This window comes from Myxocyprinus asiaticus, chromosome 35, assembly GCF_019703515.2.
Source record: "Myxocyprinus asiaticus isolate MX2 ecotype Aquarium Trade chromosome 35, UBuf_Myxa_2, whole genome shotgun sequence".
Lineage (NCBI taxonomy): Eukaryota > Metazoa > Chordata > Actinopteri > Cypriniformes > Catostomidae > Myxocyprinus > Myxocyprinus asiaticus.
This window is the reverse complement of record NC_059378.1, coordinates 8,453,427-8,473,690: the sequence shown is the minus strand read 5'-3', so window position 1 is coordinate 8,473,690 and position 20,264 is coordinate 8,453,427. Positions and strand designations below refer to the sequence as shown.

Sequence of the window (20,264 nt, the reverse complement as noted above, 5' to 3'; positions counted from 1 at the left end):
AATCTATTACTTGAACAACTAATCGATAAACCAAGTGATTCCCTACCGGGGTATGTATACAGGTGCCAGGGGGTATGCGAAAAGTATTGGATTTTACTATGACTCAAAATACAAAATAATAGGGATTATGTCTGCAAAAAAATATTGATTTCCCGATTAATCGCGATTATTCTTAAAATCCCAAGATCAATCTTTTAATATACGACCTTCAGCACCGATATCTTTTCATTTCGTGTTTTAGAGTAAAAGTTTGATTTGACTCGTTCCGTTCAGTGTGTGCCCATAGACGAGATCTATGCAAACCATTTGTCATTGATAATGTCTCTTTTAATACAATTTCTGTTCTCTACATTCAGTTGTTGATGAAAACAACAACAACAACAAAGAGTTTAATTTTAATAAAGAAGTCATGCGACTACAGTCAGGCTTCCTATATAACCAATTGGCCCTGTTGCTAGGGTGGGTAGAGTCACATTGGGTTAACCTCCTCGTAGTCGCTATAAAGTGGTTCTCGCTCTCGGTGGGGCATGTGGTGAGTTGTGCTTGGATGCCGTGGAGAATAGCGTGAAGACTTCACATGTGCTAGGTCTCCGCGGTAATGCGCTCAACAAGCCACATGATAAGATGCGCGGATTGACGTCTCAGATCTGGAGGCAACTGAGATTCGTCCTCCGCCACCCGGACTGAGGCAAGTCACTATGCCACCACGAGGACTTAGAGCGCATTGGGAATTGGGCATTCCAAATTGGGGAGAAAAAAAAAAAAAAGCTGTGCGATTGCACTCTCATTAATATGCACTCATCTCTTAAAAAGACAGAACCATTTTAGCACTTGTTCTACATATCAAGGTAAATACTTGTAAATAGTAAAAAACAAAAACAAAAACATGTAGGCCTAATAATAATAATATATAGTGTCTACCAAAATAATGAAAAACCAATTATAAAATAGTTTGTACCATGTTAAAAAGGTCCCCTATATAATTAACAGTACTAGTCTGCTCTAATTGTGAGTTTCATGCCTTATATGGGTGTTTTTGTTTTTTTGTTTTTTTTTATGTTTATGAATAAATATCATAACTGGCAACTTCCTCATTTCATTTTGTACATCAGTGTTTTTACAATATTAATGATAATGTTGAATTATATTTAACCATTGGTACACATGTTTGGTTTTGTGTCTGTGAAGGGGTACTTGAGCCTTACTGATGGTGCTGTGTGGATACTAATTGCAAATAAGGTTGAGAAACACTGGACTAAATGGTTCTAAGAAAGCCACAAATAATTAGGCTGGTTTTGGGTTCACCTGACCTCAATCTGACATGTTTTTTTAGGTGACGTTTACATGATACGTGTTCTTGCATTCAAAAACAGCCTTAATAGAATGGAGCAGAATGCAGGGGTCTTGAGACACGTTTTGAACTATTTTTATCTTGATGTCTTGAAAACGCAGCGCTCGTGGCGGGACGTAAAAAAAACAGCAAAAAACAGCGTGAGATGCAACTTCCTAAGACAACCATCTGAATGTCAATAGCTTTAGCGGCAGGTCTTTAAAGGGGATACATTTAAAGACACAACTTTTCTGAGATGGTTTTACAGTGTGAACTGTCTCATATCTAATTCATAATACACTGCCAGCACACAAATTAAAGGGATATTCCAGGTTCAATGCAAGTTGAGCTCAATCAACAGAATTTGTGGCATAATGTTGATTACCGCAACAATTAATTTCCACTCGTCCCTTTTCTTTAAAAAAAAAAAAGCAAAAATCTGAGTTACAGTGAGGTACTTACAATGGAAGTGAAAGGGGCCAATCTGTAACCGTTAAAATACTCACTTTTTCAATAGTATAGACACAAGACGTAAACAATATGCATGTTAACATGATCTTAGTGTAATCAAATCACATACTAACCTTTTCTGTGTAAAGTTATAGCCAATTTTACAACTTTGTTGCCTTGAGGACGTAATGCTGTAAACCCTTAAATCCCAGTAAATGACGATTAAATATTACAGCTCAAATAGTACTCAAGTATCATTAACTGCAAAATTAATGTTAATTGCTTTTAAAAAAAAATTATAAGCTTCACATTTCTGCTTTTAAACCCTCCAAAAATTGGCCCCATACACTTCCATTGTAAGTGCCTCACTGTAACCTCGATTTTTGCTTTCTTTTTAATGAAAAGGAAGGACCAGTCAAAATAATTTTTGGTGGTAATCAACATAATTCCACAAATGCTGTCGATTGAGCTTAAGGTGGTTTTCACACTGGGCATGTTTGCTGTGGTCTGAATCCGAGCGCGATTGTTCCCAATGCCCCCCACAGCGTTGGTCTGGTTTAAGACTCATGTATGATTCCGTCAAACCCCGGTGCTTTTATGTCATCAACTTGCATCATCACAAACATGCACATGATGGAAAGCACAACGCGGGTCACTATATTTGTGTGTTTGTTATTAATTTTGTGTCATTATGCACACCAGATTGAATGACACTTGCACCTCTGTGCTTCGCATGCTGTAATTCAGCAGTTGTACATGTCCAGAGGAAGGAGACTATATCTGATGCTCACAAACAATCTTTTTTGAGCACACAGCTGGTTGCATGCTGACTCACTCACATATACAAAAAGGCACCTCACCTTTTCTGTGTCCCGCAACGTTTCCCTGCCATTCATGATGCACATGTCTGTGTTTGTTTTTGTGCAACTGATGATGTCATCATGCTTAAATCGGCAAACATGCATGCACAAGTCATTTTACTTCCTGAACAAGTGCGGACCCGAGTACAGGTTGCTTTGTCACTCTGCGCCACAGTCCCAACCGAACTTAGACCACCTCCTACAGGTAGTCTCGGGTTCGGTACAGCAGTGCGCTTCCCGGTCCGCATGACAGCTTTCACATTACCAACTTTTCGTGCAAACCGTGCTCTGTTTCTGACTAAACTGCCAGTGTGAAAGCATCCTAGATGTAACTTTTTCTCTCAAGCAACATCTGTGGTTGAAACTTAAAATTGCAAGCAATTTGCGGAAGAATACATTACGTCAGTTGCAATGATAGGGATAAAAAATACTTTAAGCATAAAAATAATATGCTTAAATATGCAATATAACAATTACAAGAATCAATTTCAAAATCATACATATTAAACATGTCACAGTAACTTCACGGGACAACATAGATACATCGCGATTGGTTAACACACGAGTAATATTAAATTCATAAAAGCATGACAAGCAATATAAGCTTCAACAGCCCTACCAGAAAAAATATCCAAGCATTATAACGGATAAACAACTTCGCTAAACCGATAACACATCCATCTAGACTGCAATGATGCTGTCCTGAACTGTGTGAGTGCTATTGAACTGAGCTGAACAGCGTAGTTAGTTTCACCAGCTGGAACATGAGACAGCTGGCACTTCTTTCCTGTGTGTGCGGACATGATGTTATGATGCAAGGATGAACGTCATAAGCCAGCGATTTTGCGCCAAACCAAACCCGACAGCTCAAAATACAAATCATTTTTATAGGCTTACCGTAGTGAATAGGGGTAAGGTAAGGACATTGTTTTGAACACTGATTGTTTATGTACTCAATCAATAATGGCAATTTGTTCATTTTTTAACCCAAAAATCAGCTTTAACTAGTTTGAACCTGGAATACTCCTTTAAAGCATTATGGAATGTGCCGGCTTCAGTACAAGTTAAGCTCAATCAACAGCATTTGTGGCATATTTATTTATAAAAAATAAATACATTAAAAAAAAAATGTCCTTGTTTATTTAAAAATAGAAAACAAAAACTATGGTTACAGTTATGAACTAACAATGGAAGCGAATGGGGCCAGTTCATAAACATTCAGATACATTCAAATGTATAGCAACAAGACATAATGGTTTTAGTGTGATGAAATCACTTACTAACCTTATCTAAACACAATTGTATGCAATATTACAACTTCGTTGTCATGATGAAGTCATACCGGTAAACACTTTAATCTGGTTAATGCTAGAATATCATAGAGATTTGATGGAAGGCTCTGTTGACTTGGCCAAGTAAGCGACAAGAACACCAGAGAAACCACGTTGCAATGCCCTAGCGACTACTCAGGACACCTTAGCAACCACATAACAACACTTTGGAAACCTTAGGAAACACCCATGGATCATGGGGCATTTAAATTCTAGTTGCTCTCTAAAATTAAGGTCACTCTTTTTCTGTAGATCACTGGGTGGACCAGTAATCTAGTGGACATTGTGATGGCTCATCACTTCAGCACTGTAAGTAAACCCCACCATCTACACAACAGTCAACCTGATAATGCCAGAATGGTGGTGGTGTAGTGGACTAAAGCACTGAACTGGTAAGCAGAAGGTTGTTGGTTCAATCCCCACAGCCACCACCATTGTGTCCTTGAGCAAGGCACTTAACTCCAGGTTGCTCCAGGGGGATTGTCCCTGTAATAAGGGCACTGTAAGTCGCTTTGGATAAAAGCATCTGCCAAATGCATAAATGTAAATGTAATGCTTAATGAACACCATTTGTTATTCTGACAAACTAGGAGGAGCTGACTGAAAACCAGGAACTGATACAGACATATCGCCTGCACATTGCCCAGGACATCAACCAGGACAACCTGGCCCTCTTCTGTGGCTCATACAATGCGTACGTTTAAAAAGCATATTTTTATTATTATTATTTAAGAATTTGTCTATGGTGGTTAAATTCAATTAGTTATACAGTTGAGTTGAAAAGTCTGAGTACACATTGAATATCTGTGATTCAAAATCGAATTAGAACATAGAAATAAACAGCAAGTTATTTGAGGATATTTGAAAAATGTATTACACATAACTTAAAAAGATTAAGAACTATTTCTGCTCTATTTTAAAGGTCCCTAATCAAGTAAGCAAACTTGTGACATTGACCTGTCCATTGATTAAGTCCTTTGTACAAAATGTCAGATTTTCCTTTCCAGTGAAACACACAAGATGCTCTTTGAAACATTTTCAAATCATGCTGGATAACATGAATCATGAGGTTTTGCACAAACTTGTGTAGTCCATGCCAGCTCGAGTGCATGCTAGCATTAAAACAGAAGGGGCACATATCAAATACTTAGAAATTCTGAAATTCATGGTAATATTTTTATTAAACTTTTCATTCAGACCATAATGCTGATAAAAAAATGTGCAATTAAACTGTATTAAATCAGAAAAAAGTAGACTCAGACGTTTGAACCTCAGTGTACATTAAATATTCTGCCAAACATTCTAAATAAGTTGCTTGTTTCTAATAGGCGTCATGACCTTGGAATCGAGAGGCCAGTTGCCGGTCTCAATGAGAATACTGTGAACACGCTGATGTAAGCTTCTCTTTTGACTTGTTCAGAGCTCTGGTATGGTTTGATATTTTCAGAGCATTGTTTTTCACCTTCACATGTCCCTGTACAGATGCCCTGCTATGCTGGTTGTTGGAGATACCTCCCCTGCTGTGGAGGCTGTGGTGAGTTTGCACGTATAAGTCATTAATTGTGTCTTTAGTGGGGTTTTTTTTTTTTTTTTTTTTTTTTTTTTTGCTGCACTCTTCACTGTTAACAGTAAAAATCATTCATGAACATGGACATTATATCTGTGTTTTATATTATTTACATATAGTATATTGCCTTAAATCGAATTTATGTATGGATATCAAACAGCTGTATTACATGTTTATATGTCATATAACTGCAGCGCCCCATGTGACTCTTAAAGGAATAGTTCACCCAAAAATGAAAATTCTTTCATCATTTACTCACCCTCATGCCATCCCAGATGTATATGACTTTCTTTCTTCAGCAGAACACATTTGAAGAAAAAATACCTTAGCTCAATTTTCATTTTTGGGTGAACTAATCCTTTAATGCAGAATGTTATTATACTGCAGCCTATGTAATAACAACAAACCTCTAAAGATATTGATGAATGTCATGACCTTGTAGTCATGACCTTCCCTGTTGTATCTTATAAACTCTGTTGAATTCTTTTAAATATAGGTTGAATGCAACTCTAGGTTAAATCCAGTAAAGACCACTCTGCTGAAGGTAAGATGACATGAATCTAGTTTTTAAGCATTACTATTTCAATTGCTCATTCTTATTGTTGGGTTCTTTTCAAAACTTCGAACCCTAACTTTGGTGTGCAACTCATTTACCGTTTGTGCTACGGACATGAATGATACCTCAAATCATGCGGCTTGTTAAGGAGAGGTGTGCTTTTACTTTCTAAGCAAATTAAGCAATCAGCCTTACAGTGTTTGCCTGGCAAACATTAAACCAAGCAAAAAAATATTTAGAGTTGCATTGAATGAGTAACCATATGTAGGGACCTGAAAATCAGAGACTTGGGGGTGAGCTTTTTCTTATTTGGAAAACAGCAAACATCCACCTAGCAACCATCCAGAACACCCTAGCAAATGCATAGCAACATGCTAGCAACCACTCAGAATACTTTAACAACAGCATAGCAACACGCTGGCAATCACCCAGAATACCTTAGCATCGTGGCAGCAAATTTTGCTCAGGCAAGCACCATTTCATTCTCTCTCTCTCTCTCTCTCTCTCTCTCTCTCTCTCTCTCTCTCTCTTTGTCAGATGGCTGACTGTGGTGGTTTGCCTCAGGTTGTTCAGGTTAGTCTTTTATCTTTATTTTATTGGTATAAATGCCACTGCTATTATTTTCACCAAACCCTCATTTGTTCTGCTTTGAGGATGCTGAATCTAATACAAAGGTGTAAACAGGTTTAAACAATCTTTTATCTCCCAACAGCCTGGAAAGCTGGCCGAAGCCTTCAAATACTTTGTGCAAGGAATGGGATACAGTGAGTATATCTGTTTCTTTCAATATTTGACATTTTCTTACCCGTGAAATAGTCTTGTTGTTTGTTTATCATGCAAAGCAATCTTGGTCAGTTTCCTCAGTAAACATATATCTGTTTATCTGTTCTGCTCAGACACCATGATAATAGGCAGTTCAACACCACACACTTCTCTCTCTCTCTCTCTCTCTCTCTCTCTCTCTTTCTTTCATTATCCACACACAACTCTGCATGGCTTCCCACACACTTGGTGTTTTGATTAGTTTTTCTTCCAAACTACAGACGTGCGTGAAATGATAATGTCCTCTGAATGAGTTCTCCACACATATTTGTTGACAGGATTGGCTCTCCAGTAAAGCATTTAGTGTGCTGCCAGTGCTCTGTGTGAAAAGATGTGGCACTCATCACTCACACAGAGCCAGTCACCCTCTCTCTGACCCCATTCCACCCCCTTAAATGCTACTTGCTGTTTAATTTCTGGGCTGTTGCACAGTCCTTGATGCAACTGGGCTGGAATTTACCTCATGTCAGGAATCGGACCAAAGACTTAATTACTGCTGTAGCCTTTTAAAAGCATAATGCTTTGTAACATTCATTCCCATCATAGCCCCAGATATTTTTTTAAAGGGGTCATATGATTTTGTTTAGATAAAAGACCATTGTACAATGCAAACTGAAACTGTACTGTAACTTTAAGAACACAAAACGTCCTCCCTAGTTCAAAAAGAGCATTTATTAACATTGAGTTGCTAAAGCACCTCATTTCATACTTCTGCAACTTACCGACGCCAGACAGATGAATATATTTAAACCAGGGACTAAAAACGGTTCAAGGAACGAAAACCGAAAATGAACGATATTTTTAGCAGAACGTAACGAAAACCAGAACGAAGGGATTTTCACTTGTTCCGGAGTGAAAACGTTATTTTTAAATGCTGGTAACTGGTTCTAACCGGTTAATTTTGTTCCGATAATTTTTAATTAAAGGCCAAAGGGTTAATATCACCGTAAATTTTTGGAACTACACCACTTCATGTTGCCCGAAAAAATGAAACATGTGCTTTGATCCTGAAGAAAACTGCTGTATCACACATTTCTTTGCCTAATTGCATTTTGTGAATGAAGACAAATATGTATAATTACTACATATACATGCTCGGTTAATCCAGATACAGTGAAAACATTATTAGAGGTAAAAAGTACATTTCTCAGTTGTTTCCGAGTCTATTCCGAGATTATTGTTAGATATGATGCATTAATACAGATTTGATGCTGCCATGTTTTGTCTGAGAAGCAGTATACTTAACTATTAACTGTTTCTTATGATTTCTATGCCGATAAATCCACCACACAGGAATTTATATATATATATGTATTGGCTTATTTTGGGCTCGTTTTTCCAGAACAGGTTGCTTGTTCTCTTGCGAGATCTGGCAACACTGCAACTGATATTTCACACACCCCTTAGCGCAGAGTACTATCATTTTAAAAAGAACATTATTAACCGTTCTTTTATTTTGTTCGAACCGGTAACCATTTGGAAAGAAGGCTGCGGAACTTCTAAACTGGAACGAACTTGCTCAGAATGAACCGAAATGAAAAACATTTAGTTTTTAGTCCCTGGTTTAAACGCATTAAAACATCACTGCACACATTTACACAGAAACAATGTCTGCTAATCTACCACACCTGGAGTCGCAAGTTCGAATCCAGGGTGTGCTGAGTGACTCCAGTCAGGCTTTCTATGCAACCAATTGACCCGGTTGCTAGGGTGGGTAGAGTCACGTTGGGTTAACCTCCTCGTGGTCGCTATAATGTGGTTCTCGCACTCGGTGGGGCACGTGGTGAGTTACACGCTAGGTCTCCACGGTAAAGCGCTTAACAAGCCATGTGATAAGATGTGCAGATTGACGGTCTCAGACGTGGAGGCAACTGAGATTCTTCCTCTGCCACCCGGATTGTGGCAAGTCACTACACCACCACGAGGACTTACAGCGCATTGGGAATTCGGCATGCCAAACTGGGGAGAAAAGAGGAGAAATAAAACAAAAAAGCAATGTCTTCAAAAAGACTTGGCCTCCCCAGTCATGCTAAAGTAATAAAAATAAATCAGAATAAATATTAGTATTCTTAAACACCAAAACTGATAATAGTAAATGTTAAGCGAAAACTAACAGTAAGATGTGAGAATATCCACCAAACCTGGTGCTGTTCCTGGCTGTGTGTACTGTGTAGTAGGATTGTCAACAGGGCTGAGAAATTACATTAGAATTTTTCACTGAAAATTACCAAAATGTTATTAGAATTTTAAAGACATTATTTCAGGTGGGGGGGGGGATTTTTTAAAATGTTTATTTACATAAGAGTACCCCCAATTAGTTCCACACAATAATGTAAAGATATTCGAAACTGATTATGCAAAAAACAACAACACTGGTATCGGATCGGGATCGATATTGGAAGAGAAAAAAGTGGTATCCTTGCATCCCTAGATTTTCATACAGTTGTATGTACGCACCTAATGCTTATGCAGCGAGATGCTCGTAAGAGAGCAAGGCATAGTCAAGACACAACTGCCAAAGACCTCCACCTCTGGGGGGGCCGTTCACTCTGAACTCGTCTGTCTTTTTTTTATTTTTATGTAAATGTGCTAGACTGAAGTCTTTGACTGTTGCGCCATGTCTCACTGTTTTTTCAGTGTCTTGTGCTGTAACATTGCATTTTTTTTAGACGCTGTGTCAATTTAAAACGAAATAAACCTTTAAAACGGGTCTCGAGACACCTGTGTTCTGTTTTATTTGTTGCACTGCATCTGTTTTAGCCCAACAATGTAAGTCATCACAAGTGCTTGGCACACTTCCAAAATTCTAATGCTAAAATGAATGTATTTTTATCATAAATTCGACGAAAATGCAAATTTTAATTTTACACCCTTACTGTGTAGCACCTGCAACTCTGCATATCCTTCTGAAAAATGTATTAGAAACTAGCGGCTGACTTTATTTTTAACAGTTTTTGACAAGAGTTTGTTGTTGAAAACAGTTGCGAGGGAAACTATATTAGATGAGACAGCAAACCTACTACAGCTCACAAGTAAAAGCAACAGCAAAGCAACGCATTTCACATGCAAAGACGTTAACGCACTCTTTGCATGTGAAGTGCGTTGCTCTGCTGTTGCGTTGCTGTACTTTTAATAATAAAAAGGTTCAGAGAAAGGGTGGAAAATAGCACTGAAAAAAGTTTTGGTGCAAAAGTGTTCCTTATAATATAAGTGGACCTCAGTGCTGAAAATGAAGTAATAAAAATTGTATGATATGATCCCTTTAATACAGTTTATGTGCAAATCAGATTCATAATCATCTAAAGGCTTAGGTATACTTCTTTTTTCAGCGTCGTTTCATCTCGCACACAGTCAAGCGCTTATCCTTTCAAAGTGTACTGTTTTGACCGTGAGCCCACACAGCACGGATGCGTTCACGGCATGTGTGCTACCACTGCTCAGTGAAAATCTTTTTGCATAGTCAACACCAGGTGCATGCGCAAATACTGTCAATAAGTTGTGGACTGTCTGCATGTGAAGAGAAATTAGGCTGCTAGTGTACTGTCCAGATCACAAAATTTGCTCAATGTGCGCCGAAGTAAACTTTCATCTTATGGATTTATGAGAGTGTCACATCACCATGTGACACCCTCTATAGGTAAAGCAGGAATGCAACAGAGGAACAATGTGGCACAACTATTTAAATGTCACTGCAGAAAAATTATTCACGATTTAAAACCTCATTTGTGCAGAGAAGCCATTCAAAAAGTAAACACCTGCAAGATTTGCAGTACCTATTAAGTGAGTTTAGATTGCAAGATTACATTTTAAAACAGCTGTCCCAGCGAATGAACAAACTTTAAAACATTGAAGACATTTTTAGTAAATATTTGCATACAGTTACACCAAAACCTGTGTTGTACAGACATCTTACTCTCTCTTTATCTGTTTCCCTTCAACCAAACAGTTCCTCATGTTTTGCTCAGCCATCTGAGCTTTGAATCAGGTACCCGGAATCTGAACCAACACTTATTTTCAGCGTGTACATGTTTGCATGGTTCACTTCTGTGCTTGTGTTTACAAATATTTGCATGTAGATATTTGATATGGTATTATTTAGTGCGTGACCAATATGGGCTTTTCAATCACAGTAAAGTTTTTATATATATTTAATACAATTTAATGACAATAAATCAGATGCAAAAAGAAAAAAATTTACGGAAAGTATTTTTTAATGAATACATTAAGTAAACAATTATTGACATGATGTTTCTGCAAAATACTTCTGTTAATTGGCCAAGTGGGCATAGCCATATCATGGCTAATTAAACAGCCTGGTCAATATATTGATCTATCACTAGTATTATTATAGTGTTCCAAAAGACATTTGGTAAGATGTGTGCTCCTATATATATTTTAAATATTGGCTCAGAGTTTTAACTTATCTATAAGTTTTATAGAAGAAAATGTGGTAACACTTTACAATAAAATTCCATTTGTTAATATTAGGTAATAACATTAGTTAACAATGAACAATTATTTTACAGCATTTATTAATCTTGGTTAATGTTCATTTTAATTTTAACAAAAAAGTAAAACATTTTTAAAATCAAAAGTTGTATTAGTTAACATTAGTTAATGCACTATGAACTTCAATATTTCAGTTGACAATTAACAATGAACAATTGTATTTTTATTAACTAGCATTAACAAAGCTTAATAAATGCTGTAAAAAAATATATATGGTTTATTGTTAGTTCATGATACCTAATGCATTAACTAATGTTAACAAATGTAAGCTTATTGAAAAATGTTTCAGAACATTTTATTTTTAAGTAGACTTTAATTTTTTAATTATCAGCTGAGGCATGTTATGGTTTTTGCTATTGCTTGTATATGGCTTTTATACTGTATGTGTTGACAGGCTTGGTTGGTTTATATTTAGTCAGAAATGCTTGTATGTGCACATTTGTATTTGTGTAGGCAGACGATACAAGAAAAACTTGTAATTATCTGTGATTTACGTTCTCGATTTTTTTTTTTCTTTTGTCTTCTGTTGCCACTGATAATACTGTAAAATGAAAATAAACTCTAATTACAACTTTGTAACGATGCACCTCTCTCTCACACACACACACACACACACACAGTACCTGCTGCCGGCATGACGCGCCTGTCTCGATCCCGATCCTCCTCCTCCAGCTTCACATCCTCGGACAGCTCACGCAACCGCAACCTGAACAGCCCTCTGGACGGGCCCACCTCTGGAGCCCTGGTCAACCAGGCCAGGCCACAAACCATGGAGGTCTCCTGCTAAAAAGGCACCGCCGCTCCTCTCCTCCCCCTGGAGCTCCGGGAGAATCTGTCTGCTGTCCTTTCACCCCTCTTCTCCTGTTATTTGTGTCCTAGATTCCTGTGTTTCTAAAGCCTTTAATAGTTAAGCAGGGGAGGCTCGAATGTATGAAATACTAAAGGTATACATAATGAATATATACAGATGATACTATACGCTAGCTACATTGTCAGTCATAAAAGCAGAACAAATGAAATACTAATATATAATAACACTTGAAGGGTCTTCCACCAGGCTGTTCTCTTTTTTTCCCCCATTTTTTTTAATCATCATCTTTGTTAGTGATCCATTTTATAATTTCCCTTTTTTTTTTTTCTTCCACCCCCTTTTAAATGCTTTTTTGAACCTCCCTTACTAAAAAAGTATAGTTAATCAAAAAATGAAAATTCTGTCATCATTTACTCACCCTCACTGAAACAAAACCCATATGACTTTCTGTCTTTTGTGGAACAGAATGTTCAGTCTCAGTCACCATTCACTTGTAATGTAAAAAGATGCAGTGAAGCTGAATGGTGACTGAGACTGAACATTCTGCTTGAAATCTCTTTTGTGGCCCAAGGAAGCCAGAAACTCATACAGGCTTGAAACAACATGAGGGCGAGTAGATGATGATAGAATTTTCATTTTTGAGTGAACTATCCCTTTAAAGGAAAATTATAAAAATGTACATTTTATGGTGTGAACTGTGAATGTTTCCTTTGCCCTTATCATGCTACACTGTGATATTGTTTCATTTGTCATCCTGAAGCTCTCTGTTTTACTGTTTCAAATAAATTGCCTGTCGTGTTCTGTTGTTGAATCCACTTTAATGTGAACCCATGAATGTAATGAATGTTTAAAAAGTAATATTTCTTGTGTTTAACCTGTATTAAAAACTCTACTGGCTTGTATTAAACAATAAATATAACCATCTTTAGCTGTTAGAAAATAACAATACCTTGTGAAGACTTAAGATCACTCATCAGGCTAAACAAGTGGAATATAATTTGTTCTTTTTGTTTTAATCTTTGTTTCTTTGGGTTTTTTAACAGTTACAACATGCTGTCACTTTTTAAATATGCAAAGCAACTGTAGCTTTGCATATTTAGACTTAGTTGCATATAAAATCATGCTTTTTGTATATTTTACATGATCACTCCCTATTCATTTTTTTAAAACATAATTATTCCTAATCTATTGATGTAAACATGGATTGACAGCTTTCATGAACATAAATGGAAGAATGAACTTGTGTCTGATAAAGTCACTCTCCATTGATTCTCAATTACTAAATAAAGTGACAGTATATCATGGAAACTGGCATAAGGTGTCTCGTGCATTTTTTACAAGTTGTAATATTGACAACTTCTCAACTTTATAGAAAACAGAAAATGAAATGTACTTTTTTTTGTCCCTCACATTGATCAACCCTTATCCTCGGGTTGTGGTTAGACTAATTTAAGAACCTCATAAAAATACGAAAAGGTGCATATCACAGTGCCAAGAAAATGTTAGAAGCTGAAGTATACTCAAGATTAAATGTATGACTGATATATGCTTGTCTACTTTCACATGTGTATACAATCTTTGTATAGATCCATATTATGCACTGTATTATAACTGAAAGCTCTGCATCTTTCACACTTAGTACCTTTACAACAGTAAATTCTAAATGCATTATGAATATGGATTTGTAATGTCTATATCAGCACAGGAAATTTCACTTGCATGTTGGTTTGTTCACCACAAATCCTACTCAAGAAAACACGCAGAACAGAGGACGAAGGACATATATCAACATTGGCATACACTCTTACAGTAATGTGTCTGGGATCCTTATGGTTGATGCTGCCATTTCATTGTAAATTGATGTGAGATACCTAGAAGTAAAAACATCTTTCAATTTGAGCATATTATATCTGTACACAGCATTTGGGGCCAAGAAACTAATACAGTAAGTACAACTTTTTTTATTTATAACATACGTATATGATCAGGATCAGGCTGGCAGAAAAACGTCCAGTATCGGGGCCCAGATCCGTTTTAATTCCACTGCGCTGTGGTTTGTTTAAACTGACAAATTGTTTGGGTGTTTATTTTGTCTTTAAATACATTTTTATCTGACAGGTCCCAGCCACTGGGACAAGGCCTGTGGGCAGTGGTGGCTCAGCAGTTAAGGCTCTGGGTTACTGATCAGAAGGTCAGGAGTTCAAGCCCCAGTACTGCCAAGAAGCCACTGTTGGGCCCTTGAGCAAGGCCCTTGACCCTATCTGCTCCAGGGGTGCCATATCATGGCTGACCCTGCACTCTGACCCCAGCTTAGCTGGGATATGTAAAAAAAAAAAAAAAAAAAATGTGCAAACATGTGATAAATAAATACAATTATTATATTTAAATATAACAAGGTAAAGTGTTTAAAGCAGAGTTGGGTCTGCACCTGCCCTGTATATTTTGACTAATATCAGCTCTTCATTGCCCTCGTTTTTATAGTTATAACTACATTGAAATGCAATGTGTCAGTGTTGCTGATGCACCCTTGCACCACCATTTTATACCTAACAATTCAACAAAACTGTGTAATTTAATAGAAATTCTTAGCACCGTGTCATTTCTTCAGTTGTGTTTCAGCAGAGGTGGATTTCTGTGCATAGATAAATAATCAGACATGGTCATCCTCAGTGTTGGGTGTAATTACAAAGTAATGAATTACTGTAATTAAATTACTTTTTCATTTAAAAAGTAAAGTAAGGGATTACTCTTAATTTTTCAGTAATTTAATTACAGTTACTTCTGATGTAATTGTGTTAAATACTGTATAGACTCTAGAACAATTCTATATAAAACAATAGTGAATTTAAAATCGAAATTTAGCGTCTAATGTTAAAATGTATGTTTTCTAATTCACTGCTACCCCCTTAAATTCTTTGGCCAGTTCATGAATAATTTATTTGATTTTATTTGAAAGAATCAACAGAACAGTTTCATGTCTATCTTTGTATTTTTCATCTGGTCGAGGTTGATCAGGGTTTTAGAAAGTAATTAGTAATAAGTAATGCAATTACTTTTCAGACAGAGTAATTTGTACAGTAATCTAATTACACTGTAGAAGATGTAATTAGTAGTTAGTAATTAATTACTTTTTTAGAGTAACTTACCCAACACTAGTCATCATAACATGAACATGGGCTGTCTACCAAGCAGACAAGTTCAAGTTCAAGTTCAAGTGGTTTTTTTATTGTCGTTCAACCATATACAGTTAGTACAGTACACAGCGAAATGAGACAACGTTCCTCCAGGACCATGGTGCTACATAAAGGAGTCGGTCTGCTGTTGAAAGCCTGGAGCAGCCAATGTTGTCTGATGGTAGGACATGACTATGCACTTCATTTAGCTTTTAGTCTGTTTTGCCCAGTGTTGGTGAGCAGGCTATATCTAACTAAATGTAGAGAAGCTACTAACATAGCTACATTTAGCTCAGCTATTTTCATAATAGTGAAGGTTTTCCTGTAGCGAAATACCTTTTCTGATGAGTAGTGGTGTTGCGTCACAAAACGCTTCATCAGGACTGTTTCTAGCTATAAGCGGTGTAAGGGCCCCCGAGCCACTAGGGGGCCTCATAAAGCAAGGTTGTTTTTTATTTTTTTAAATAGACTAAAAGCTGTGTCATTTTCACCTAAACTGTCCTCAATCTCATGTAGCGCTAAGAAATCCAAATCGTTTAAGTAAATCAGTTCTTTCGTATAGTTCATCTAAAGGAACCGATTGAAATAAACTATTCATTTACAGTAATATTTAGGGTTTGGAACTCAAATTCATTTCAGTGTGTCGGTTCGTTTGGATGGTTCATGTAAATGTACTAGTTTACACACTGGTAAATTATTCACTAATGCACTTGAGCCCCTGCTCAGAAGTTAATGCATCTTCTTTTTTTCAAGTGAAATATTTAGTTAATTGCTGCTTTTATATACTATATTTCAACTATTATGTTATATAAATATTGTGTTTTCTAGTTTTATATATTTTATTTAAATAACACTCACTGAGCACTTTATTAGGAACACCTGTACATCTATTATTCATCCAGTTATCTAATCAGCTATGGTGTGGCAGCAGTGCAGTGCATAAAATAATGCAGATACGGGTCAGGAGCTTCAGTTAATGTTCACATCATCCATCAGAATGGGGAAAAAATGTGATCTCAGTGATTTTCATCGTGGCATGATTGTTGGTGCCAGACGGGCTGGTTTGAGTATTTCTGTAACTGCTGATCTCCTGGGATTTTCAACAGTCTCTAGAGTTTAATCAGAATCGTACCAAAAACAAAAAACATCCAGTATGCGGCAGTTCTGTGAACAGAAATGCCTTGTTGATGAGAGAGGTCAATGGAAAATGGCCAGACTGGTTTGAGCTGACAGAAAGGCTATGGTAACTCAGATAACCACTCTCTACAATTGTAGTGAGCAGAATAGCATCTCAGAATGCAAAACATGTTGAACGTTGAGGTGGATGGGCTACAACAGCAGAAGACCACATCTGGCACTTTATTAGGACCACAGTGTTTCTATTAAAGTGCTCAGTGAGTGTATATCAGGTGATATCAAATAATTAAACAATATCATCTGATATTATAAATGTAAAAGTATTTTCTTATATAAATAGCTTTAATGTCGTTATTTACTTCTTCAAAGTTTCATAGCTTCCTCAACACTGGTATTGCCCAAATTTGTCAATCATGTTGGTAGGCAAAAAAAAAAAAAAAAAAGAGAAAACATATAAATCTATTTTGTGCATAATTATCTATTGCCTTGCTTGTCTGTTTAGCTACAAGAAATCACATGTATACGGCAGTGGCTTTGCACAATTTTCCATCCCAAAGTTCTTCTGAGCATAAAATATTCATAGGAGAAAGACTGAACATCATATCAGAGTAAGATTGTCTTTTGACATAAAAGTATGTAAGTTTTGCTAAGTTTAATCCTAAGTGGGTTTGTTTCTATTACAGAGGAGACATGTTGAAGGTTATTTCAACATCAGCTGGCATAGAGAGTTTAATTCCTTGCAACTGTGTTTCCAAAGTATACCATCAGTCCATGTAATTCCTGTTCACAACATCATAATAATGATAACATCATCATTTAAATGTCACTCATGTTCAAACTTGATTTATATGTCACTGTGAATTTGGCAACAGTAGGTCGAAAGTTTTGTTGCTACAATCGGTCTGTACTTACTAAGATTTGTATCACTGCCCCCAGTGGCTAAAGATGGAAGTGTTTTTGAACGTACTGTATGGGCACATGTTAGCTCCAGTTTCCAGGAGTCCACAGAGTTGTATTTTTTATTGTAAATGATGTGATACATTTAAAGGAATAGTTCACCCAAAAATAAAAGTTCTCTCATCATTTACTCACTTTCATGCCATTCCAGATGTGTATGAATTTCTTTCTTCTGCTGAACACAAATGAATCTCTGTATCTTGCATTTCAGTAAAGATTGAACAAAAATGTAATGAAAATCAGAATTTTAAATAAATAAGCAGATTTTTCCTTTTACAGGGTCTTCTAATGTATACTGTCAGCTGATTGAACCTTGTTTAAATCAAGAAACAAACACAATACCCTCACCCATGGTCATCCAGAGCCCCAGTCTTCAGTGGAGAGATGTAACTAAGTAGGATTTTGTTGCTTGTTCAGTTTCTTTGGAATTTTGCACGGTACTTTGTAAGTTATTTCTATTGTAACACAGAACAATCAAACTGTTTATCTTCAGGTCAGTGATTCAAAGGCAACCTAAGAGTGACTGATCTTGAGAGTCTGGTCAGCGAAGGATTGCGAGAGGCTATGAATGCATATGTTTATGTCACAGAGGAGTCATGCTGTGAGAACTGAGTGATATCCAAACACACACCAGACATGTGAGACACTGATGAAGATAAGTAATAGACTTTTAAGTCTCTTTCCAAACATAAATGTCTCTGTAACATTCACAAGGGCAGTATGAGTTCCCAGTTGTCCCAGGGTCACAGATTGCATGTTATTCAAAATAGTTCTGTTTATCTGTTTGACTGTCATTTCTGGTGTTGTTACTAAATGAAGATTTGTAGTGTTGCAGTCATGTTTTGTGTCTGCCACCCTGGACAGGATATCTTTTGTGGTTTCTTTGCTGTTGTTCTAGAAAATGACAATGTTAATCATTTGTTCTTTGGCCTCACATAAATCTATAATGTTGCAATATATGTATAAAGCCTTATTATTAGCATTTTCTGGACTATGCTTTGCTTTATATGCAATGTGTAGCATTTATTTTTCAAATACATAAAAATGTTAAGTTGGAATTTGAATGTGGAAATGCATGTGTCATTACAATGTTTCACGTATTTAAGAAATAACAGTTAATAAAAATATTTTTTCCATTATATTGTTTATTGACAAAGGTTGTCAGAAATGATGTGCAAAATCTTTTTAAAATCTATTTTTAAACACATTTGTTAGAATCATAGAAATGTAATCTTTGTTTCTGTGTTGATTTCATATATTTTTGAGAAACATTTATAGCATTCTCTACGATAAAAAAGCAAATACATACAGTATTAAGGACATCAATGTCAAGTGGTGTAAACTTCAAGTAAAATGTAGCCTAACAAAATACTTTCCTTGCTCCTTGAATACACAACTTACTCAGTTTTAAGAGTTTTCAATCATATTTGTCAGGTAACTTTTATTTTATATATATATATATATATATATATATATATATATATATATATATATATATATAATTTTTTTTAGTCACATTCACAAATATATCAAATATTTTTAAGAGGGCTACTCCATTTGAACTGAACAAAAATGTTCCTTTTCATAAAAATGTCAAAATATCTTATAAACAGTATATATATATACTGTTTATAAGATATTTAAATATATATATATAATATCTATATCTATATATATATATATATATATATATATATATATATATATATATATATATATATATATATATATTAAACTTCACATTGAGTAATTAGTATCTAAAGGAGTCTTTATCTCTGTTCTTGTCACATGAAAACAAAAAGGTTACCTGCATGTCAGTTACACCACCTGACTTTGATTATATTAGTAATAATATATCAAACAAATTGTTTACCTGTTTATTTTTTAAAGAAATAATAATATAATATTATTCCAAACTAATAATGCCAAAAAAAATAAATAAATAAATAAAAACATTTCAGCTTTCAGCTTTTATTGAGACTTTTTTATGTGTTTATTTTTATTTATTTATTTATTTTACTGTCAGTCTGTTTACTGTTTATCTGTTTATTTTAATGTCTGTCTGTTTAATACATTAATCCCGCCAAATGTATTGTGGTCAACGATAAAAAAAAATAAGCGTGAATCAAAAAATAATAAGCGTAGATAAAACAAATTATAAGCGCAAAAATAAACAAAAAGCGCAGCATGATTTTGTTTGCATTTTTTTTTTTTTTTTTTTGCAACATATTTTAAATGTGCTTATATATTTTTGATTCATGCTTATTTATTTTATCTGTGCTAATTATTTTGATCTGCACTTTTTATTTATATTTGCGCTTATAATTATTTTTTTATCCGCACTTATTATTTTTTTGATTCACGCTTATTATTTTGATTCACGCTTATTATATTTGGATCCGTGACCACAATACATTTGGCGGGATTTTGATCCCATATGTTTACTTGAAGCCCCAGAAAAAAATAATAATAATAATAATAATTTTGAGGCGTTTAAGTATTTATTTGTATTATTATTGTGAATTGCGTATTGAATGTATTTTTTATTTATTTTTTTAATTGAGCGTAACGTCACTGACCCATATTTTTTATTATTATTCTTTTTATTCAAACAAAATCAACAGAGACACAAACAGTCAAGTGTCCGCCTGAACTCGGAATCCACGACGCCCTCGCCTGGCCAGTTTAAGTAACGTCCACATGAGGGCGCTCGACGCACAGGACTGAACGTCAACAGCAGAGCGATTTGAACTTCCTGTTT

The 20,264-nt window shown here is 35.6% G+C and overlaps 1 protein-coding gene across 4 annotated transcripts in view; it reads left to right on the top strand.

The window, feature by feature from the left end:
- The window catches only part of ndrg3a (ndrg family member 3a), a 56,776-nt gene extending 43,190 nt beyond the window's left edge, over positions 1-13,586 (top strand). For 3 of the 4 annotated variants that reach the window (XM_051673160.1, XM_051673161.1, XM_051673163.1), the window contains 9 exons: positions 4,224-4,280; positions 4,562-4,665; positions 5,300-5,365; positions 5,454-5,505; positions 6,035-6,082; positions 6,632-6,667; positions 6,807-6,858; positions 10,863-10,901; positions 12,046-13,586. In XM_051673160.1, coding sequence (XP_051529120.1) covers positions 4,224-4,280; positions 4,562-4,665; positions 5,300-5,365; positions 5,454-5,505; positions 6,035-6,082; positions 6,632-6,667; positions 6,807-6,858; positions 10,863-10,901; positions 12,046-12,212 — 621 coding nt within the window. In that variant the 3' untranslated portion in view covers positions 12,213-13,586. The remainder of the gene's footprint in view (positions 1-4,223; positions 4,281-4,561; positions 4,666-5,299; positions 5,366-5,453; positions 5,506-6,034; positions 6,083-6,631; positions 6,668-6,806; positions 6,859-10,862; positions 10,902-12,045) is intronic. The other variant, XM_051673162.1, reaches the window with a different exon arrangement.
- Positions 13,587-20,264: the final 6,678 nt, after the last annotated feature.